At 37.1% G+C, this 21239-nt stretch overlaps 2 protein-coding genes across 2 annotated transcripts in view; both read right to left on the bottom strand.

Moving 5' to 3' along the window:
* Window positions 1-546: 546 nt before the first annotated feature.
* Window positions 547-4698, bottom strand: LOC135141382 (ubiquilin-1). Its single transcript, XM_064072438.1, has 6 exons — window positions 4590-4698; window positions 4291-4449; window positions 4051-4234; window positions 2301-3181; window positions 1848-2075; window positions 547-1797 (listed from the first exon to the last, which is right to left on the bottom strand). The coding sequence occupies exons 2-6, from the start codon at window positions 4441-4443 to the stop codon at window positions 1591-1593; spliced, it is 1653 nt and encodes a 550-aa protein (XP_063928508.1). The 5' UTR covers window positions 4444-4449; window positions 4590-4698; the 3' UTR covers window positions 547-1590.
* A 757-nt stretch (window positions 4699-5455) lies between these two features.
* Hwt (heavyweight) overlaps window positions 5456-21239 on the bottom strand; it is a 54935-nt gene continuing 39151 nt past the window's right edge. The window contains exons 4-8 of the mRNA XM_064072540.1: window positions 10538-11310; window positions 7710-8883; window positions 6719-6884; window positions 6522-6641; window positions 5456-6394 (exon numbers count right to left, since the gene is read on the bottom strand). Coding sequence (XP_063928610.1) covers window positions 6205-6394; window positions 6522-6641; window positions 6719-6884; window positions 7710-8883; window positions 10538-11310 — 2423 coding nt within the window. The 3' untranslated portion in view covers window positions 5456-6204. The remainder of the gene's footprint in view (window positions 6395-6521; window positions 6642-6718; window positions 6885-7709; window positions 8884-10537; window positions 11311-21239) is intronic.

Raw genomic sequence — 21239 nt, 5'->3', positions numbered from 1 at the left:
AAAAGCACGTGAAGAAAAATAATTAATATTGTTTATAAGGATGGTGTCGCGTGAACTAGCAGGTGGTGCTTGATTTAGTTTTAAACCGAATATTTATTTACTCTCATTTTAAAAAATATGTAGTTACGTTTTATTTATTTTCAGATGTTGTGAGACCATCAAGTCCAATTCGCGCGCAAGTTTTCATCTTTGGGTAACCTGCGCGAAAATGAACGCTTTAACGACACAACTGCGCAAGCAGCGTTGCCATATATTGCAAAGTTACTTTAAATTAAATTAAAACAAAACATTGTTTCCTAGCGATTATGCGTAAGTTGTTAAGTGACTTCATTTACACTGAATCATGTGATTTTTGTGGATCGCATCATTCTCGAGTTTATTTATACATAGCGCTACGATTTAAATGTATTCAGTTATAGCAATAATATATATCAGTGCTCTGTAAAATATGCATACAGATATACAGCCCGGTGTTTTTTTTGTATTGACAGTTTTTGGCGCGATAATTCAAACAAAGTATCTCGTCTTAGGGAAAACAAACAAGCATTGATCATGGAGAAACTCATTTATTTATGCAATTTAGTATTACACAATGGAATGTACAATGATGCACAAGGTCGTACAGTTTTGACATGATGCACATAAACTGTGTTTAAACTAAACACGTAATTCTATTACTATTACAATTTTAGATATTTTTACAAGAAAAAGCGATCTGTGGTCATTTATCTCCATGAACATACATAATAAAAACAGTGTTCATCCCAAAAATTTTGTATAGCTATATTTTATTACAGTGAAACATCTTTGAGCCACTTAACACATATTAACTCGTAGTGTTTATTGCCATTGTATCAATAAATTAGCCGTATAAAATTTTAATTGATGCATTCTTGTTATGTTTACGTTATACGTTGCACCGCTACATCGTTAAAGCAAGATTTGTTAGAAAATGATCAACAAATCAGTTGTCGTAGGTACAAACAATCATATTAAAAATATACGGTCGTCTCCTGATCAAAAGTACTAGGATTAAAGTTCAACATAACATTAAACTACAATGATAGAAATAGATAACACATTCAAACTGAATATCATTTGATTGTTTTATACAAGCCACAGATCAGTCACGATTTAACAATGTTCTCTTTTGGTGACTAGTGTTTGCCATGATTGCAATATTATGAAAGGTTAATCATCCCAATTATAATAAAATACTTTACGTGTTGCTAAAATAGTCTCTAATTAGTCATAGATATACATTGTTTGAAGATTCAAGAAAATGTCAACATTAAACAATGTCTAAAATGTTTACAAATTACAGTTATTTTCTTACAGACTACAACCATCGTTTTAGTTTAGACTTGGTTTGCTTGCAGGGAAATGATTGTACTCTATAGAAGTTACTCACAATAATGGCAAAAACAAATGAAACAACAAGTGGCACCAAATACAACCCAGAAACATCTTACAAAAATGAAACTCGTAAATGGCCTAATATATTCTCATAAAATACTATCCTAAACAAAATTTAAGCCCAGAATTTCAAAAATTATATAATAATACATTTGGAATATATTAATAAGTAGGTTAGCTCATCGACAGTTGACCCAGAGCTAATAGCCTTTCTACAGCAGCATTTACATCACCAAATGTAGCTATTAAAGCTTGCAAATTTGCTTCTCTATTTACAAAACCCATCGATGCCAATTGCTCTAACTGTGTTTGGTATCGCTGTTCCGGGGGGAGCGTCGTGTCACGTTGAGCTGCCATTCCAGCAACCATGCGTGCCATAAACTACAACCAACAACATAAAATAACTACTAACTACACAAAGACACAGTTACCTCTGAGAAAGGATCAGCAGCAGCAGATTGACTTGTGGTAGTGGTGCCTGATTGAGTCGTTGTAGTGTTTGCTTGAGTCGTACTACTAGTAGACGTGGTTGTGGTAGTAGATGGCGTTGTGTTAGTTGTAGTAGAAGTACCAGGAACTCCGAACGTGTTCACAAGATTAGGGGCGGTTTGCCTCAAAGTCTCCATTCCTTGGTGAATTTGCATAATAGCATTGAGAGCCTGTCATTATTACACACAACTTTGTATTACTGCGTCAAAAATCGACCGTATAATCAACTAAGCACACTATTTTTGTACACTGATAAAATTTTACAACCTAAAAACAAACGCAAACTAGGACTTAACAACTTATAAAATTTTATCAACATATAGAAATGGCGTGCGAGCAGTACATATAAGTTGACCCTAACCTAACTTTTTCATTTTTGTCTAATTAAAACTTACTTGTGGATTAGACATGACGTTTTGTATTTCCGGGTTTTGCAACTGTTGTACGATATTTGGAATCATTGACCTGACTTGCTCTTGCGTCTGTGGACTTCCAGCTAATAACGGATTATCGGCTAGAAGCGCAGACGCCATGTTGGGATCGTTCGCTAAGGCCTCCAAAACACTTTGGGTGTAAGGTGCAGATAACATGTTTTGCATTAATTCCGAATTTTCTGACATCTGTTGTAGTAGACTGGCCATAGATGGGTTATTCATCACTGGTCTTTGTCTATTCGTTGAAGTACTAGTGTTGTTAGTGCTACCACCACCCCTTTGGCTGCTATTCCAAGGATTGGGAAGCGGTTCCCGGTTTTCGGTACCCTGTTGCGGGTTGTTCCCGCTCAAATTATTATCAATCAACCCTGCGAATGGATTGCGACTGAACTGTTCGCTAGTTGCCGAAAACATTGGTTCCTGGATGTCCCGGTACATCCTCTGCAGCGCGTTGTACCCTCCGGGAATACTTTCTAAATTACTTATAGCCCGATCGTGACTCCTCATCAACTCCTGCAACATTGACGGATTTCTGGCCAATTCCATCGTCTGACGCAACAATTCTGGATTATTAAGCATGTGATTTATTTCAGGGTTACGCTCCATAAGTTCCTGCATTTGAGGGTTTCGGGTGATTAGTGCTCGCATATTTTCAGGATCGTTCATTATTCGTTGGACAAATGGATTATCTAAAAGTTGCCTGAGCATATCGGGATTATTCAGTAGTTCCGTTTGCATCCTACTCTGAATTTCCATAAAATTACCAGAACCTATACCTAATGCGTCCAGACCGGCTAAACCACCCAACGGACCCAAATTAAACGGCGTCGCGTTGATATCCGCTGAAACAGACAAAGCTTTTAACCACAAACTAGCGCAAATCTAGGCTCAACTAATCGTCCCTAGAGTCTAATTGCTTAGCAATTAACTACGCATGCGCATTATGCGTTTTGGTTACAAATAGATGGGTGTACCCCAAACGGATTCTTGTGTAGAACTTTCCGTCCATTTTTTTAAAAAGCATTGTAGAAGTATTTTTCAAAAATAAACACACACAACATAATACTACATACTATGAATAATGTATGTTAATACCTTATGAAAATTTCAAATGAGTCTGTTACGTAGGCTTTTGGATAACTGTTTGATAAACCTAATTTTTCCAAGATAACGTTAATACTATACGGGTTAAAAATAGAAGCGGGAGAAAAATTGAGCTATACATTCCAACGGACACTTACTTAACAAAATTTTGTCATCTACTTCTGTACGCGATTAACATTTAAAAAGTAATCAGTTACGTGTTATATTTCTAGGAGCTGCCAAACGTCTAGAAAACAAGAAGTAAAAAACATTTCTATGAACATGAAATATATATTTGATATTCATGGTCTTTATGGAAGTTAATACATGTTGTTTACCAACTCATAAAACGTAGTATACCTTGCAATTTAATACACATTACCATAGAATTATAAAAGTACGAACAATTAAAAACACTTTGCATATGCATGTAGTTTCATTCATGACCACAATACTTGTGAAGCGGTTAAAAGTGAAACTCAACCTCAATGGGTATCAAAGATTTCCACTTGGGGTACATTTTCATGACACCCATCAAATGACAGTATTGACCCGAGCAAGCACATCTATGCACTTTGCAATGTATAGCTGCCACAGCCTATGTAAGCTGTGTACAGTTTTGACGTACCTGGTGGTCGCGATGGTCCAGATTCAGTGGTTCTGGGCACAGCCCGAATAACCAAATGAATAGTGAGGCCGTCTTTGATGTGGTGTTGATGTAGGGTGTCATTATCCTTCATGATTTTTCCAGCGAATATTAGGCATAATTGATCAACATCCGCGTTAAACACAGGCGCTATGACCTCTTTAAACTACAATAAGGAAACAAATTAAAAGAATTAGGTTATGAGAACGTCAAGCAACTTACCGCTTTAACCCCGATGTCTTCGTCGACTTCGAAATTTTCCTTCTCTTTAGGAGTCTTCACCGTAACCGTAATTTTCTTTTTCGACTCAGAATCCTCACCTCCCGTGGGTTTTTCGTCGTTTTTCTTTGAATCAACCGCATCATCGTCGGCCATGTTTGTCTATAAATGATGACTGGTTATTTTTATTTTTTACGAAGAGCGTACGCAGATTTATGGCCGCGGAATGTTCTGGAGGGGCAAGGACGCAGTTTTCTGGGAAAATTTCGGGGTTCTTTATTGGATTTTGACTTATTACTGACCTGACAAAACGAATTTGCCACACACAGATAACCAAATCACCGAAAATCACTCGCTGAACTGTTGCCAACTTAAAATGTGACACAACTGGTCAGGAGCGGTAACTTAATAGATTTAACCACGTCATGCGTCATACCAGGCATTCCATTCGAGCAGTAAATCAAGATGATTAATTTTTGTTATTGTTTAAACGGCGCTTTTGTTGCGTCTTATTACGAAACGATCTCTATAGAAACCAGTAGCAGACGCGACACACTATATAATTAACTAAATAAAGGGAAATACTATAAACGTAAATAGTTTCTCAGTTTACGCACTTTTTCTGCTTACTTTTGAAATAATGTTGTTCAGTAGTAGATAGTGGTTATATCATAGACTGTGGACATGTGGAATGATGGGAGAGTTCATCATTGTTACTCTTATTATTATGTCATTCTTTGTAGGTCCTTTGTGCCCTTTTGTGTTGCATTGCGTTTATGTCTATTGTGTTACTATTACTTTAGTTAGTGTGTAATCGGAGGCTATTTTTATTTATTTTAAACTTAAAAATTCTGGCACCATAACATAATTGTAGAGCGGCACATTTTGAAATTTAAGGCCACCTTGATGCTTTTTTTGTCTCTTGGGAGTTGGTGTTCGAAGGTCGAGTAGAAAGTTTATCGTTTTTTTAAATAAACTTTTTTCGTGGATTTTCCATCATATAAATTTTTATTGCATAGGTAGCTCGTTTGAGATAACATTTCTTGCATATTTGTTGTTGTTTGTTACTAAGCAGTGTGGGATTGGGAAAATCGTGACATTTGGATAACGTGGTCGATAATTTTGTGGACAGTGGTGCGCATGTTCGAATTAGGAAAATATGAACGAATTGTCTTACGTACTTTTATTCAGTCCCTTATTAACACATTCATCACAAAGTCTCTAAACTATATTACATTAGTAAATAATATAGCGTCTACAACAGTTTTAAGGTTATTTATAAAGAATTAAATTTTGAAAGAATGGAAATCGAAAAAATCCTTATTAAAATAGGTATAACGTTATGAGCCATAATGTGAGTGAAATGTAATATAATGTTAAAGTACTTTTTATATTTGCTTTGTTCTTTTAAAAGACTAACCCTAAAACATTGATCTAAGTTCTAAAACTATAACTAATTTTATTAACATTGAAATGTATATAATATATAGGTATGTATATTTTATTCACAGTCATTTTCTTTGGCAATATAGTTTCTGCAGCCGTACTAAAAACTCATCGCTGTTAAACTTCTAACTAAATAACACTACTAAAACTAAACAATTTGTATCGTGTAGGCTAACAAAATATTGCACGTCGTCGACTATGATACACTGTCACTTAACAAAGTGAAACCATATTTCATATGGTCAACTAAAAAGTGTACAATCAATAACAAATAACGTTTGTAGATAAAAATCTCATTTTTTCTACTCATGTGGAAGCCATTTTGTTTTCACCGTTTCACACAAAAAATAGATCGTTTCTTCAATAATTAAAATACATGTAGCATCATTTCTAAGTCTGCGTCTTAAGTAAGTACAAGCTCAAAGTGAAAAATTGTACTTATATAAGAAAAAGCAAAAACTTGAAACCTTATCACAAGAGTTGTGCAATTACTGGTTGTAATAAACACATATGTTCAGCCCCGCGTATCGGTAGCCTGTTTATGCAAAAATGGCGGATCATTTCTGGAATCGAGTGGAAAGGTTTGCTAAATTGCCCCAAAATATAGCATTCGTCAGTGCCGTCTCGTTGGATCCTCATGTGCATGAAACCCCTTGCGCTCCTGCAAAAAAAAAAAAAAAAATCGAATGAACGCCGCTGGTTGCCGTGGAAGAGTTACAACAAGAGAAAGGTTTTCGTCTCTGTGTTATGCCTCTTCTCGGCTTAGAACAAAACCAAACAAAAATTACTTTAACGAAAGCGAATAGTCCTGTTTGGTCGACTCGCTATTCCTAACCAGAAAGCTTCCTTCCCGTAACATCCTGAGTACGTTTTCTGCTTCAACTCGCGTTATTGCACCATGAAACCATCTAGAATCGATAAAAGCAACAATAATAGTAAACATCGTTTAAGTGTTCCCCGCATTCCCTTATTTTTACAAACTTACCCTTGTTTTTCTAGTGGTAAATTGACGTCGATGACATCAGCTGTTGATGGGTTTTCGGGATTATTCAAGTTCATACCAAGTCCTACAAGAGATAATCCTAGGCCTGGACGTTGACGCATGTCTAGCTCCCCTAAATTTAGGGTTAGTTTTGGCCGGAAGGAAGAGACTAGAAAAGAAGAATCATCAAAAATTATCTTTTATGCCCGGACCTGTTATAACCCGAATGGAAAGTTCAACACTAACGGCGTCATAATACGGAATCGGGGATCGGACCTTCGGCCTAGGTGCCATCAGCTCAACGTTCCTTGAAACGCCTCTAACGAGATGCGGCACTGCGGTATTTCAAAATCGCTCGGATCAGCTTCGAATTTTGCAAATCTATACTTAAGTCGTGCGACCGTGTTAGCGTTTTGTTGCATAATTAACGGCGCGGTTAGAAATTGCAGGAAAATTAACCACAGGAATTAGGTTTGAATAAATTTCAATAAATTTGTGAACTCGAAGGGTTCACAGATTTACTTTTGGGAGCACCGTGTCGCGGAACTTACGCATTCTCTGCGAGAATCCGTCGCGATAAAAGTAAATTCCGTGTCGTTTGGTGTTATTGAATGATTCGAAATAACTCTTTGGCGCGAGTGCGGTGCCATAAATTCGTAAAACGAGCTTTTTATGTAAATGTGGCGGAGGCGCCGGGACGTACCGTGCATCAATCAATTACACCATGCAACAAAATGGATACTTTTTATTTTCACTAGGGTAATGTTGCAAGATTTGTATCTTGTACCGTGGACCTGGGTCAGAATACCAGAATCCAGAATCGATTTGGCGCCCCCGGTGTTAATATAACTAACGCGCTCAATCTTGAAAGTATTGACACGGTGTCCGATTAGCGGCATTCAACGAGAATTTGATATGATTTCGGAACGCGAGAAGTCCACGTGATCGATCGGCTTCCGGCCCTAACAGGCGGAATGAAAGAGAGTTAACGAACCTTGCCTGTCGGCCTCGATGACACTTTGACTGGAGGACGCCTGGGACACGCTGGACTCGGTGCTGGACTGCTGTATCCGCAGCCGTCGGCGCAGCTTCGGCATATCGAAGGGCAGATCCCGGAGATCGACCGAGGTTGCACTGCCCGAAGTGCAGGCGTCTTGTGCAATCATCCGCCTTCGTCGCAATTTTGGCATATCGAATGGCAAATCAGAGAAATCTTGTTGACTCGGTAATTCGGCTGCGGTGAAGCCGAAGCGAGACTTTATGCCTTCACGCGACTGGATTGATATTCCGCTATCGGAACCCTGGATTTCGAGATCGCCCGTGTGGAACCCCAAATTTAATAAGTTCTTGTTCTGAGGTAGACGCCGTTTCACTTTCATGGTCTCGGGAGTTGCCGCTTCTTCGGGTGAGCACTTCTGAGAGTTGTTGTTGCGGTTGTTGTCGGAAGTTTCTGAGATTGGTTCCTGAGATGATTTGTCCGATATGGGGCTCAATATGTGTAACTTATTCGCATGAGCTAAAAAACCAGAATTCTGGGTCCCACAGTAAGCTTTAGAACCGCCGCTATCAGAACTATGCGAACTTAAAGAAGAAGACTGCCTACTATCCGAACTCGTCGTACTTCTATTCCCCTCACTAGTACTACTCTTAATACTTTCCATACTCCCACCACTACTACTAGTTGTCATACTCTCTGTACTAGAATACTTATGTCTCCTACGTCTACCCTTAAACTCCAAAATATTCTCCTTAGTTCCCTTACTACCTCGTTTTAATAATAACAATTCCTGCCTTGGCCAGTCTTTTATCTCAAAAATTCGCTCTTGATCGCCGTCCTTCGATTGACTAGGCCGTCCTTTAAACTCCGAGATAAGTTTACCATTTCCAAATTCTATCTCGAACGCGTTTCTCTGTATCTGCAAACTGCCACTACTACTGTTTGGCGAACGTCCCCTCAGAGACTTCACCGGAAGATGCAAATCTTTTAATCGTGACTTCGGATGTGACGGTAAATTCGGGGCACTACGAATACTGTTCATTACCAATTCTTTACCGTGGAATTTTGTTGGGAGCGGGGCAGTGGACGGAGGGGATGGTGTATAACCTCGCAAAGGCAAGGATAAAGCCCCAGAAACGACAGACGTTTCTTCAACTGGTAAATGCATATCCTGAAATTCACACATACAATTACCAAAACCCACTGAACATCACACCTTCCTGTAAAATTTCGCCCTTAACGTATCACGGCTTTTGTGGCAAAACACACACTCGGTTTCAATCATATAGGTAAAGAGAGAATACTAAATATACTCCGGCAAAGTTAAACATGTCACACACCCAGTTATGACCTGCGGATGCTACGTTTGTATTTAGAGGTGGCAGAAACCTTGATTTTACAGAGGAACCAGTAATGAATCTTGACAGCTGTCACATTTTTAAACAATTTTTTAGCTTTCTATAGTACCCCCACAGTGTGAACAAATCTCACTTCCGAAAGATGGTTGAGTTGTACCTTAGAACGGACGTAGTTGTGAGGATTATTGGCCACTATCTATTATTTAATAGTGTAAACCAATGTCAACTTAAGTGGAACAAAGTCCAGAACACTCTGTTGTCTCTAATAATGAACAGTTACTATTGGCTTGTATCTGTAACTTAAATTTACGACTTGGAGTAAACATCACGTCAGGATTTTGCAGTTGCCACTTTTATTAGCTTTGACCAGTCACGTCTAATAGTCAGCCTAGATGATCTCACCATCGGAAAAGGAAAATTTTAGGTTAGATTCCACGCTCTGACTATTTAAATATTGTCCTAGTACCCAGAATCTTAACCTCAAATCCACTCAACTTGTCTCAGATTCCGAAAGTGAGACGATTTGGTTCAGTTTCGTGTTCTGACGGCTATATTTGTCAAATTCTCAAAAATACTGGCGGCAACATCTGTCGCATGGTTTTCGAAAGTTTCATTTCCTACGGGAACCGAAAAATTCAATCTAATAAACACTTTTTTCAAGTTGTGAGCATTCCGGATCTCCCAGACACTCAGGTGTGTCTAATTCGTCTCAGATTGCAAAAAGAAATTGAATCCGAGTAAAAGGTAGCGCTATCGATAGAGAGCGTTTAAATTTACTAAACTGTTAAGCTAAACAGCGTGTGTGTCATAGCGGACGAATTTTACAGAAAGGTGAATATTCGATGAAATCGCGGCATGCGAACGAGTTAATGGCGCAGCAGGTGGGATAATTTTTAATTAGGTGAAAAATCGTGATTGTAGTTGACACTTCAGGGGTGACTATAAAACGTGTTTGCGTAAGAAAAATCGAAGGAACGAGTCCTTCATTTTAAACTGTTTGAATAAGATAAAGTAGGATGTAAGCAAATAAACAGGATTGGACCATAGGGGTTTGAACAGCACTCACTGAAACTAAAAGGTTTGGCAAGTTATAGTGACATTTTCAGAATACTCGATTCAGGGTTATCCTCGGACCGCACGATCTGTGATATATAAGGGTTGCGCGTCTTCAATCAGATGATCACACATGACTGTGTTTTATAAAGTTTTTCATATTTGGTAGGGTTGAGTAAACACGGATTATTCTATATTTGCTTTGCCTCTCCTTGAATACGATACTGCGTCGGTTGTAGGAGTATTACGCGATAAGTTCGGAAGCCATAATTTAAAGATATTCAGGCCGAATGAGCCCTAACCGGATAACACAATGTTCGGTGGAAGGAGAGGAGTTGCAACGTGACTTTTTATTAGACGCGTTAAATATTTACGGCTCCTGTAACATGCAGTATGGGGTGAAGGGATGTTTACCTGTAATTTCTGCGAGAGTGCGCCGACGGAGTTATTGTCCTCTTGGCTCGGTTTGGGGCAGAGCAGCGTGACTTTTCGTCTATTTTGTGGTGTATTGCTATCAACGGACGGTCCGGCTCGGTTTTCCCTCGAATTATTCAGTTGAACGAGGACAGGATGGTTTGATACTTTATCAATTTGATCTAAATCGTCATCAGACTTGCTAATGCGACAGTCGAAAGCGGTTTCGTATACATGCCTTTGGCGTGTCATTTCGTCGTCTAAGCCATCGTCCGGAGTGAGACAAGCACAGGGTGAAGTCAGTCTATTTGGAGGCATAACCGCCTCATTAGGCGCATCCCTTGAATCTGTACTTTGTGTGTCAACACTAGAACTTTTTTTATATTTCAAACGACTATGCGACCTGGCTCGGATTGGTTTATCTAAACTCGGATTATCTAAACTAGAACTTTTTCGGTACTTCCTACTCTTGTTCTTTTGATTGCTATAATTCCCTTTTGATTCTAAAGCATCCTGAGACGACTTCGGCTGAGGAGGCTCCGATTTTACTTTAGCAGGACACGGTTTTGGCTCTTCGATTTTATTTTTGTATAAATCGGCGTAATAATAAGGTGATGGATGACGTTTTATGTCGCTACGATTAGGAGATTGAGCGCTTATTTGGGGAAGAATTGCTTCAGCTATGCTGTCTGGAGAATTCAGTTCTTGCGGTTTTGTCACGGAAATGTGGTGGCCGAAGAAATCGTCATCAGATGTAGGTTCGGATGAACCCTCTGCAACAAAATATAGTTCTTACGTTTCTAAAAACAACTTCTTTTCACACGTTAGCTGAAACAAATAAACATAAAGAATCATACAACTTCTTCTTAGCTTTCCCGTTTCCGTCTGTCTGTCTGCTGGAAATTTACTAAACAGATAGAAGTTTATAGAAATTTTAAAAAGACACTACCTGTGAATCATAAAATTCGACCAAAATAAGATTTTCAGTAAAATAGCTTCAAAAGTAACGCGTCTAAAGTTTTTTAATCAGATTCTAGAATCTACAAACGCCAGAATGTGAAAAATTAACCCAATCGTTTCCTTTTCGCAAAATAAGTCGATTCTACATGTCGCAAGTACGTTGAGTCGATCAAAATCATTAAAACAAGTCGAAATTTACTTCAGAACTCATAACATTCGGTTAATGTTTTAATTCTAGCATTTGTAGATTCCAGAAATGCGTCAAAAACTTCAGAAATGTTAATTTCTAACCATTTTTTTGTGTTTTCTAGCGTTTCAGGCACCTACGGACCCGAAAATAAACAGGAAACCATCAAATTTTAGCTAGAAATCTTGTTTTGGTTGAATTTTATGAGTTCTGAAGTATATTTAAACTTGTTTTGACGGTTTTGATCGACAAGACGTACTTGCGATATGCAGAATCTACTTATTTCGTTAAAAAACTTGAAATGACAAGCTCTAACAATTACGATGTCTATTTAGAAGTAGTTTTGAAAATAAAGGTCGATTTATAAACTTGCCGTTGACGTTGCCGCTGCACGATAAATACGCAGCGAAGGTATGCGTCATTTATATCATCCGTTGACGTTGCCGTTGAAAGTTGGCGTTGCCGTTGACGCTGAGTTTTCAACCAATTAAACTGCGGTCATATGCAGTGCTGTCAACTTGAAAGAAAAGCACCTGAAGTAGGGGGGACATTTTTCTGGGTGACAGCACTAATTCCACGAAAATCAAATTTTGATAGATATAATGAGGTCCACTATTATTCAGCCAATTAATCGCCTGTTCACGGAAATCATCATGTTTTAAATAGTTACTATCATTTTATACATAGCTTTCTGTCACATGACTCAAGCGGCGTTCGCTAAAGACAGGCCTGGAAGCGGAAGTCGCGATGGATTCGAGAAAGCCCTCGATTGCGAAACATCAAGAAGGGAATATGGGTTTAAATGGAGGGCACCTTCGGGAACGAGATTATTGAGTCGAGTGTAGTCCAGACGAGCCAGTTAACCCAACGAGTGTCGAGAAAACCCACTGAATGTTGAGCCGGAATTATTTTGTACATAATCGCTCTGTAATTAGTCGTGTAAATACATTGTTAAGTTTACCCCCGCCGATTTTATTCACCGCTCAACGTAACAATATTATAACTACAGGATGTAGTCTTCTTTTCACAACAACAAAGGTAAAACGTGTTTAAAATGGTAAATTTTTGTAGAAAAGTATCGATTTTGCAATTAGGCTCCGCCCCTCGGTCTGACAACGAATGAAAAATTCATCACAATTGAGATCTAGACGGATGGGCGGGGCTTCTCTTTTGGTTTCCTTTTTAAATTAATTCATTTAGGGCCGGTTTACAGAACAGCGAATTAAATATTTAATCCTCGATTAATTTAACAGAGGATTAAAATGTGGAATATGATGGACCTCAATTAAAAGTTAATCGGAAATTAACTTTAATTTTGGTTTCTATAAACCGGGTCTTAGTATTCTTTGTGTAACATGATTACCTAGGAACATATTTCACATGATAATTTCTCGTAGAAAAATAAGGATTTAACAATTAAGCTCCGCCCCTCGGCTTACGACGAATAAAAAAATCATCACAATTGAGACAGGGCGGGTGGGTGGGGCTAATATTTTGCCTTTTGTCTCTTAATATACATAGACATCTTTCCACAACAAGACACTTAAAACATGGTTAAAATGGTACATTTTTGCAAAGAAATATGGATTTTGCAATTATGGGGCGGAGCCTAATTGCCTAATTGCCTAATTGCAAAATCGAAATTTCCTTATACAAATTTTCCATTTTAAACATGTTTCAGTTTCAAGTTGTGAAAAGAAGTCTACACATATTAAACCAAAAATGTGACCCCCCCCCCCCCCCCACCCTCCCTGTGTCAATTGTGATGACTTTTTTTATTCGCCGTGAACCAAGGGGGAGGAGCTTAAATACAAAAGACTTATTTCTTTACAAGAAATTAAAAATATGTTTTTGAGTATCGTGTTGCTCAAAAAATACTATATACATTAGGAAAAAAGGGCAAAATATAACCCTGCCACCCACGTAGTCTCAATTGTGATGATTTTTGTTTTAATCGTCGACAGCTAAAGGGGCGGAACTTAATTGTAGAATCCTTATTATTTCTCTACAAGAAATTACCATTCTTAGAAAATTAAAACACTTTTAAAATGGTAAATGGTAGACTCCGCCCTTAGATCTGCCAACGAATGAAAACTTCACCACTATTTAGATTAGGGCGGTGCGACTTAATCTTTGGCTTTAATTTTTTCTTAATATACATAGTATTTTTTGAATAACACGATCCTCAAAAATATGTCTTACATGGTAATTTCTTGTAGAGATATAATAAGGATTTTGCAATTAAATTCCACTCTTTTCGATCTCGACGATTAAAAAAAAATCATCACAATTGAGATAGGGCGGATGGGGGGGTTTATATTTTGTCTTTTTTCTTAACATACGTAGTCGTCTTTTCATAACAAGAAACTTAAAACATGTTTAAAATGGTAAATTCTTCTAGACAAATATGGATCTTGCAGCTAAGCCCCGCCCCTCGATCTGACAACCAATGAAAAATTCAGGTCGGGCGGGTAAGGGCGGGTTCTAATCTTTGGCTTTACTTTTTTCTTAATATACATAGGAATCTTTGAACACGATGCTCAAAAATATGTTTTTAATTTCTCGTAGAGCAATAAGGATTTTGCAGTTAAGCTCCGCCCGTCCTTGACGCACGATGAATAAAAAAATCATTACAGTTGAGATAGGGTGGGTGGGCGGGGCTACATTTTGCCTTGTTTTTCTTAACATGTGTAGACTTGTAAAGAAACTTAAAACGTGTCTAAAATGGTAAATTTTGGCAACGGGAACTTCAACGTCAACAGTAAGTTTATAAATCCCATTTAACGGAGGACAAGAATTAAATATAAAACAGCGAATAAAAAAAGCAACGAAGTCTGCTATAAATAACGGAGTGGCGTTTATTGTGAAAAAAGCAATATCAAAGACAACCAAACTGAACATAAAGCAAGTTACCTACAAAGGTTACCTGAAACATTGTACAGAATGCTGGGTAGAGTTGGGATAAGTTATAGGTAGAGGACACAACCGACAAAAATGTGTAAATCCGCTTGTTGGCGGCCACATGTGGGAAAGAAAAGGGAACCAAAAACACACTCTGGTTAGTTATGGAGTGTTCACAAAACGAAATGACTGTTGAACTTTTATTTTTACTATATATTTTCGTTATATCCATTCGATGAAGACATATCCGCTACAAATTCCACTGTAAGAAGGCTACGAATAGCAACCAGCTGTAATATTTGAAATAATCGTAACGACGGGCAGTGAATGTCGGTTTTTGGTCCGGGCGGTAACGCAGCAATTTTTCATTTTTATGGTGGTCTTCATACATTCTCCCGTTCCTTTGCAATTTTCCCTTTCATCCCATAAATGAGGGTCAGCGATGTAAATAAAAATTTGATGGATATAAAATCCGGCATACCCGCACAGAAAGGCCGGCAAATTTACAAATAATTTCTTTTGAAGAGTCACCGAGCGGGAAAAAGTGCAATATATGCGTGGTGGCACGCAATAATGCGTTGCATCGTCTGACCATTAGTATTTTTTACCAAATCGAATATCTACAAAGTGATACGAGATTATTAGAAGAAAGAAACGGGGAAAGAAAATTGCTTTCGCTTTTCTATTGATGAATGGAATATGAAAAATTGCTGCCATTGTTAAGGCATTATGTGGATTTATATGTGGAGTGTATTACGTATCGATTTTAACGATAACTTATACAAGAAGGTCCTGTACGAAATTCCGGTTCGGGGTAATAGATTACAGTACACGTTTACCTAATTCCAACCTTCGCACTCCTAAAACGCGAATAATTATCCTTTTAATGTGTCTGCGTTTGCGCTAAAAGATGGTCAATAAATTACATTAATTGTAAGTGAAAGGGGTCGCTTTCAAAAAAACATAATTTATGACGATTATTTCCTCGTAAAGGTTTCAATACTTTTTTCGGGCGCACATGCTGGATATTAAAATTTTGCTCTTGAAGGGTCTTTTATAACAGCGTGAATGTGGAAATGTTACATTTTAATCCCACAACTACAATATTGATGTCACATCTGCGTCTCCATTGTCACAGACAAAAGAAAGAATATCTGACGCGTCGTTTTGCGAAATACCTTATTGCAATTTTTTATCTGAATACATATTAAAGTCATGCATCATTCAACACATTTTTTATTATCACTAGATGTCGGTGTCAAAAACGCGGTTCCTTTTAAATATACATCAATGGTTCACGATCACTCAAACTGTCTTGAACTAGTAGCAGACCATTCGTGACCCTATAGTGACACTAATGACATATGTAGATATATGTAATCATGGACGACAAGGTTTGTTTGTCTCGCAGCTGCCAGCAACCAAGCTTGTATGTAACCATATTTTTCTTTCTTTCATAAATAAACAAATCCCTTTAATTGTGTTTACACGCATAACTTAAATGTTACCAAGGCAATTCTCTTGCTTTGTAAACTTGGTAGAAATTCCAATAGCAACAACAACATTGTAACAAACTTTGGTTATTTGCGTTAAATTTACCTGGAGGTTAGAACAAGCTTTGTTTTGTATAATGTTACGTACACATATTTTTTATTGTAGCACGTTTAATATGAAACTACCACTACATTAAAATTCTGTAAACGCCGTTGTTGTAGCTTGAAGGCGTCTCTCTATACATATGAAACAGTTTCCGCGTCAACTTCGCAACTACAAACCTGCAATATCTTAATTGTTTTATCAAATTAAAGTTCCCCTTCGAGCTGAAAACAAAGGTGTTGACAGAATTTCAATATTTCAATCGGTTTTCGAGACATGCGCCCGCGGATTTTTACGCATGACAACAAAATGCAGATGTTTTCACTCCTTTATGCGAACTACTCGAGACGTAATCCGATTGTTCACCTAAATTCAAGCAATTTGCAAAATCGGATGTACAATGGACTGGTTCGGAATGACAAACATTTCCATATTCCCTTGTTCCACAACTATTAATCACAAATTACGCTCTACGAAACTGAATTCAATGATTACTGAGCAAACTTGTATCAAATTGTAGCTGACGTCATCAATTTTTTCGCGGGTATAATAAATAAAGTAAAGTGAGTGTTTTATTTCGCGGAGATGGATTTTTATAAGCTTTGTGGTAATAATTGAGTGATGAGATCAAAGTTTCGGTTGCGACTGTATTCATCTGGAAGGAAATTGATTTAATAGAATTCATACGAGACAAGAAAAGCATGTGATGTATAAAGCGGAGAATGATAAGAACAATCAATTGAGTTGATAGTTAGATTTACGAGGGCCTTAAAGTTCATCGCTTTGCCTTCCCCTTTATGTACGTTTCATCATTTTAAACTAATTACTTTTGAAAAGTTCCGTCTACTTTTTAAACTTATATCAAACAGAATCCCGTAATAATTGCTCGCTCACTTTTTACGATAAGCCGGCGCTAAGTTGCGTTAATTTATTTCCCCTTCTCCCCTACAACATCTTTTTCTATATCACGAAGAGCTAATCTTGTTAAAATGGTTCAGAGCTTTGATTAATAGAAATTTTTGAATGCGATTAATAAGAAATGTCATCGCGGATGCCGTTTAGGGATTAGGGGCAATTATTGGGATTTAAGTCGGTAATCTCGGAGTTCGAAGGAGATATTAATGGATTTTTTGAACAATTTAACGATAAGAATAAAATAATGGCGGCGTTACGTGGGGTCGCGTCAGAAAGAATTTTAATAGGTTTGCGACACGGGGAGGGGAAAATTATTTATGCCGTACTTTCACATGGAAACTGTAGCCGGAGTGTGAAAAAGAGTTAAAAGCTAAATTGAATATTAAAAATGAAACTCGTCCATTCATTCGGCGACTAAATGGGGCTGAACAGCCCCGCATTTAAATTTATAAGAAACGTAATGATTTTAGGGGGTAAATGTGCGTAAAAAGTTTTATTTTATGTAAACGCAACGTTGTATGAGGCACTTTAATATTTACGGTTGTAAGCAAAACTTTGATAACAGAGGGTACAATCCATTTTTTTAAATCAAAGGTGATTCAGTTATTAATTCAAGCATTTGGGTCGTTATTTGCACTGAACTCCGCTGAACTCTGGAAATATTTAATTGGTTTATATTTAGAAGTTTAGATTAAACTCGTGTTAAATGTGGCAAGCGTTGGGAAAAATAATTACTGCAAGGCATGTGATATTTTAGACACTGTAATTTATAGTTTCTTACAGCCAGTGTATAATTACGCGACGCCGTGTCATATTTGATTTTCTATATTTGACACTGAGAGTTTTTGACAGCCCTTCAAAAAATTGATGACGTCATCTTAAAAATACATGACATGAGCGACATAAAAATGTAATAAAACGTTAAGTATACATATATATATACATAATAATGCTAAATATTGATATTTTCGTGTATTAAAATTATCCAATAAAAGACACATGTTTTATTCATCAATTGTGTAACATCAAAACTCCACCTGTTAACCAGCTTCGTGTATTTTTTAAGCAAATTTGGTGATTTTTTTGTTTTTTCAGCGGAGTTCAACGGTGAACGGGAATTGTTTATCTTGACCAAACTTCATAATGAGTTCTCGTTAAACAAATTGAGTAACAATTTTCTGCATAATTTGACGTTTCGTTTCATTAAAAAATAAATAAATGTTAGATTTGTGTACAGTTTTTCTTAAAGCATTCAAGTCATTTTAAATTTCTTGGAGTCGACTGTCTCAACTCCACTCTGTTTCATACCAGTTGTTCATTAATAAGCAAGTGACGACGTAATTATTTTATTCCTCACAGAAATTATGGAAGATGCATCAGGAATTTGACAGAAGTTATTAATATAAATCATTCACGTACATCAAACATAAGAGAAGACCCAAAACTGATCCTTGTGTAACGCCTGTAGCAAGGGCGGATGGAGCCATATAGAAATCGGACATTTTCCAGAAGCGCCAGTGCCCGAATCAGAATTTTATATACTTCTAAATGAGGTAAAATGTTAGTTTTCCAAGCGCCGGTCTAAAATAAAACAAAAGGCGTCCCCGAGATGCTTTCACACTACTTCAAAAACGAAACGCAAGGTATGCTCGACATTCTTTCAAATTACTTCAAAAACAAAACACAAGGGGTCCCTGAGATTCTTTGAATTTACTTCAAAAATAAAATAAAAAGGGACCCTAAGATTCTTTCAAACTACTTCAAAAACAAAAGAAAAGGTGTCCTTGCGATTTTTTCAAACTACTTCAAAAACGAAACGCAAGGGATGCCCGACATTCTTCCAAATCACTTCAAAAACAAAACACGAGGGGCCCCTGAGATTCTTTGAATTTACTTCAAAAATAAAACAAAAAGGGACCCTGAGATTATTTCAAACTACTTCAAAAACAAAAGAAAAGGTGTCCCCGTGATTTTTTCAAACCACTTCAAAAACGAAACGCAAGAGATGCCCGAGATTCTTCCAAATCACTTCAAAAACAAAACACGAGTGGTCCCTGAGATTCTTTGAATTTACTTGAAAAATAAAACAAAAAGGAACCCTGAGATTCTTTCAAACTACTTCAAAAACGAAACGCAAGGTATGCTCGAGATTCTTTCAAATCACTTCAAAAACAAAACACGAGGGGTCCCTGAGATTCTTTAAATTTACTTCAAAAATAAAACAAAAAGGGACCCTGAGATTCTTTCAAATTACTTCAAAAACAAAACAAAAGGTGTCCCCGCGATTTTTTCAAACTACTTCAAAAACGAAACGCAAAAGATGCCCGAGATTCTTTCAAATCACTCAAAAAAAAACACGAGGAGTCCCTGAGATTCTTTGAATTTACTTGAAAAATAAAACAAAAAGGGACCCTGAGATTCTTTCAAATTATTTCAAAAACGAAACGCAAGGTATGCTCGAGATTCTTTCAAATCACTTCAAAAACAAAACACGAGGGGTCCCTGAGATTCTTTGAATTTACTTCAAAAATATAACAAAAAGGGACCCTGAGATTCTTTCAAACTACTTCAAAAACAAAAGAAAAGGTGTCCCCGCGATTTTTTCAAACTACTTCAAAAAGTAAACGCAAAAGATGCCCGAGATTCTTTCAAATCACTTCAAAAACAAAACACGAGGGGTCCCTGAGATCTTTGGATTTGCTTCAAAAATAAAATGAAAAGGGACCCTGAGATTCTTTCAAACTACTTCAAAAACAAAACGCAAGGTATGCTCGAGATTCTTTCAAATCACTTCAAAAACAAAACACGAAGGGTCCCTGAGATTCTTTGAATTTACTTCAAAAATAAAACAAAAAGGGACCCTGACATTCTTTCAAACTACTTCAAAAACAAAAGAAAAGGTGTCCCCGCGATTTTTTCAAACTACTTCAGAAACGAAACGTAAGAGATGCCCGAGATTCTTCCAAATCACTTCAAAAACAAAACACGAGGGGTACCTGAGATTCTTTGAATTTACTTCAAAAATAAAACAAAAAGGGACCCTGAGGTGCTTTCAAACTACTTCAAAAACAAAACACGAAGGGTCCCTGAGATTGTTTGAATTTACTTCAAAAATAAAACAAAAAGGCACCTTGAGATTCTTTCAAACTACTTCAAAAACAAAAGAAAAGGTGTCCCCGCGATTTTTTCAAACTACTTCAGAAACGAAACGCAAAAGATGCCCGAGATTCTTTCAAACTACTTCAAAAACGAAACGCAAGGTATGCTCGAGATTCTTTCAAATCACTTCAAAAACAAAACACGAAGGGTCCCTGAGATTCTTTGAATTTACTTCAAAAATAAAACAAAAAGGGACCCTGAGATTCTTTCAAACTACTTCAAAAACAAAAGAAAAGGTGTCCCCGCGATTTTTTCAAACTACTTCAGAAACGAAACGTAAAAGATGCCCGAGATTCTTTCAAATCACTTCAAAAACAAACACGAGGGGTACCTGAGATCTTTGAATTTACTTCAAAAATAAAACAAAAAGGGAACTGAGATTCTTTCAAACTACTTCAAAAACAAAACGCAAGGTATGCTCGAGATTTTTTCAAATCACTTCAAAAACAAAACACGAAGGGTCTCTGAAATTCTTTGAATTTACTTCAAAAATAAAACAAAAAGGGACCCTGAGATTCTTTCAAACTACTTCAAAAACAAACCAAAACAAAAGGCGTTCCCAAGATTCTTTCAAACTATTTCAAAAAGCAGGCACAATGGATCCCTAAGATTCTGAACTACTTCAAAGTCCACGAGTTTCTTTCAACTTGCTTTAAGAACAATACAGAGAAGAATCACCGAGATGCTTTCAATTTACTTCAAAAACAAAACAAAAGAGGTCTCCAAGATTCTTTCTAAATACTTCTAAAACAAAAAAAAGTCCCCGAGATTCTTTCAAACTATGTACTTCAAAAACCACACACAAAAGGTCCTCAAGATTCTGATTACTTCTAAAACAAAACAAAAAGAGACTCCGAGATTCTTTCAAACTACTTCAAAAACAAAACAGAAGACGTCCCTAAGATTCTTTTAAACTATTTCAAAGACAAAACAAAATAGGTCCCCTAGATTCTTTCTTACTACTTCAAAAACCAGACACAAAGG

This window comes from Zophobas morio, unplaced genomic scaffold (genome assembly GCF_036711695.1).
Source record: "Zophobas morio isolate AGI-343-1 ecotype UQ-CSIRO unplaced genomic scaffold, CSIRO_AGI_Zmor_V1 ptg000044l, whole genome shotgun sequence".
In the NCBI taxonomy this organism is placed as follows: domain Eukaryota; kingdom Metazoa; phylum Arthropoda; class Insecta; order Coleoptera; family Tenebrionidae; genus Zophobas; species Zophobas morio.
Note: the sequence above shows the minus strand (reverse complement) of the source record. Positions and strands in the feature narration are given on the sequence as shown.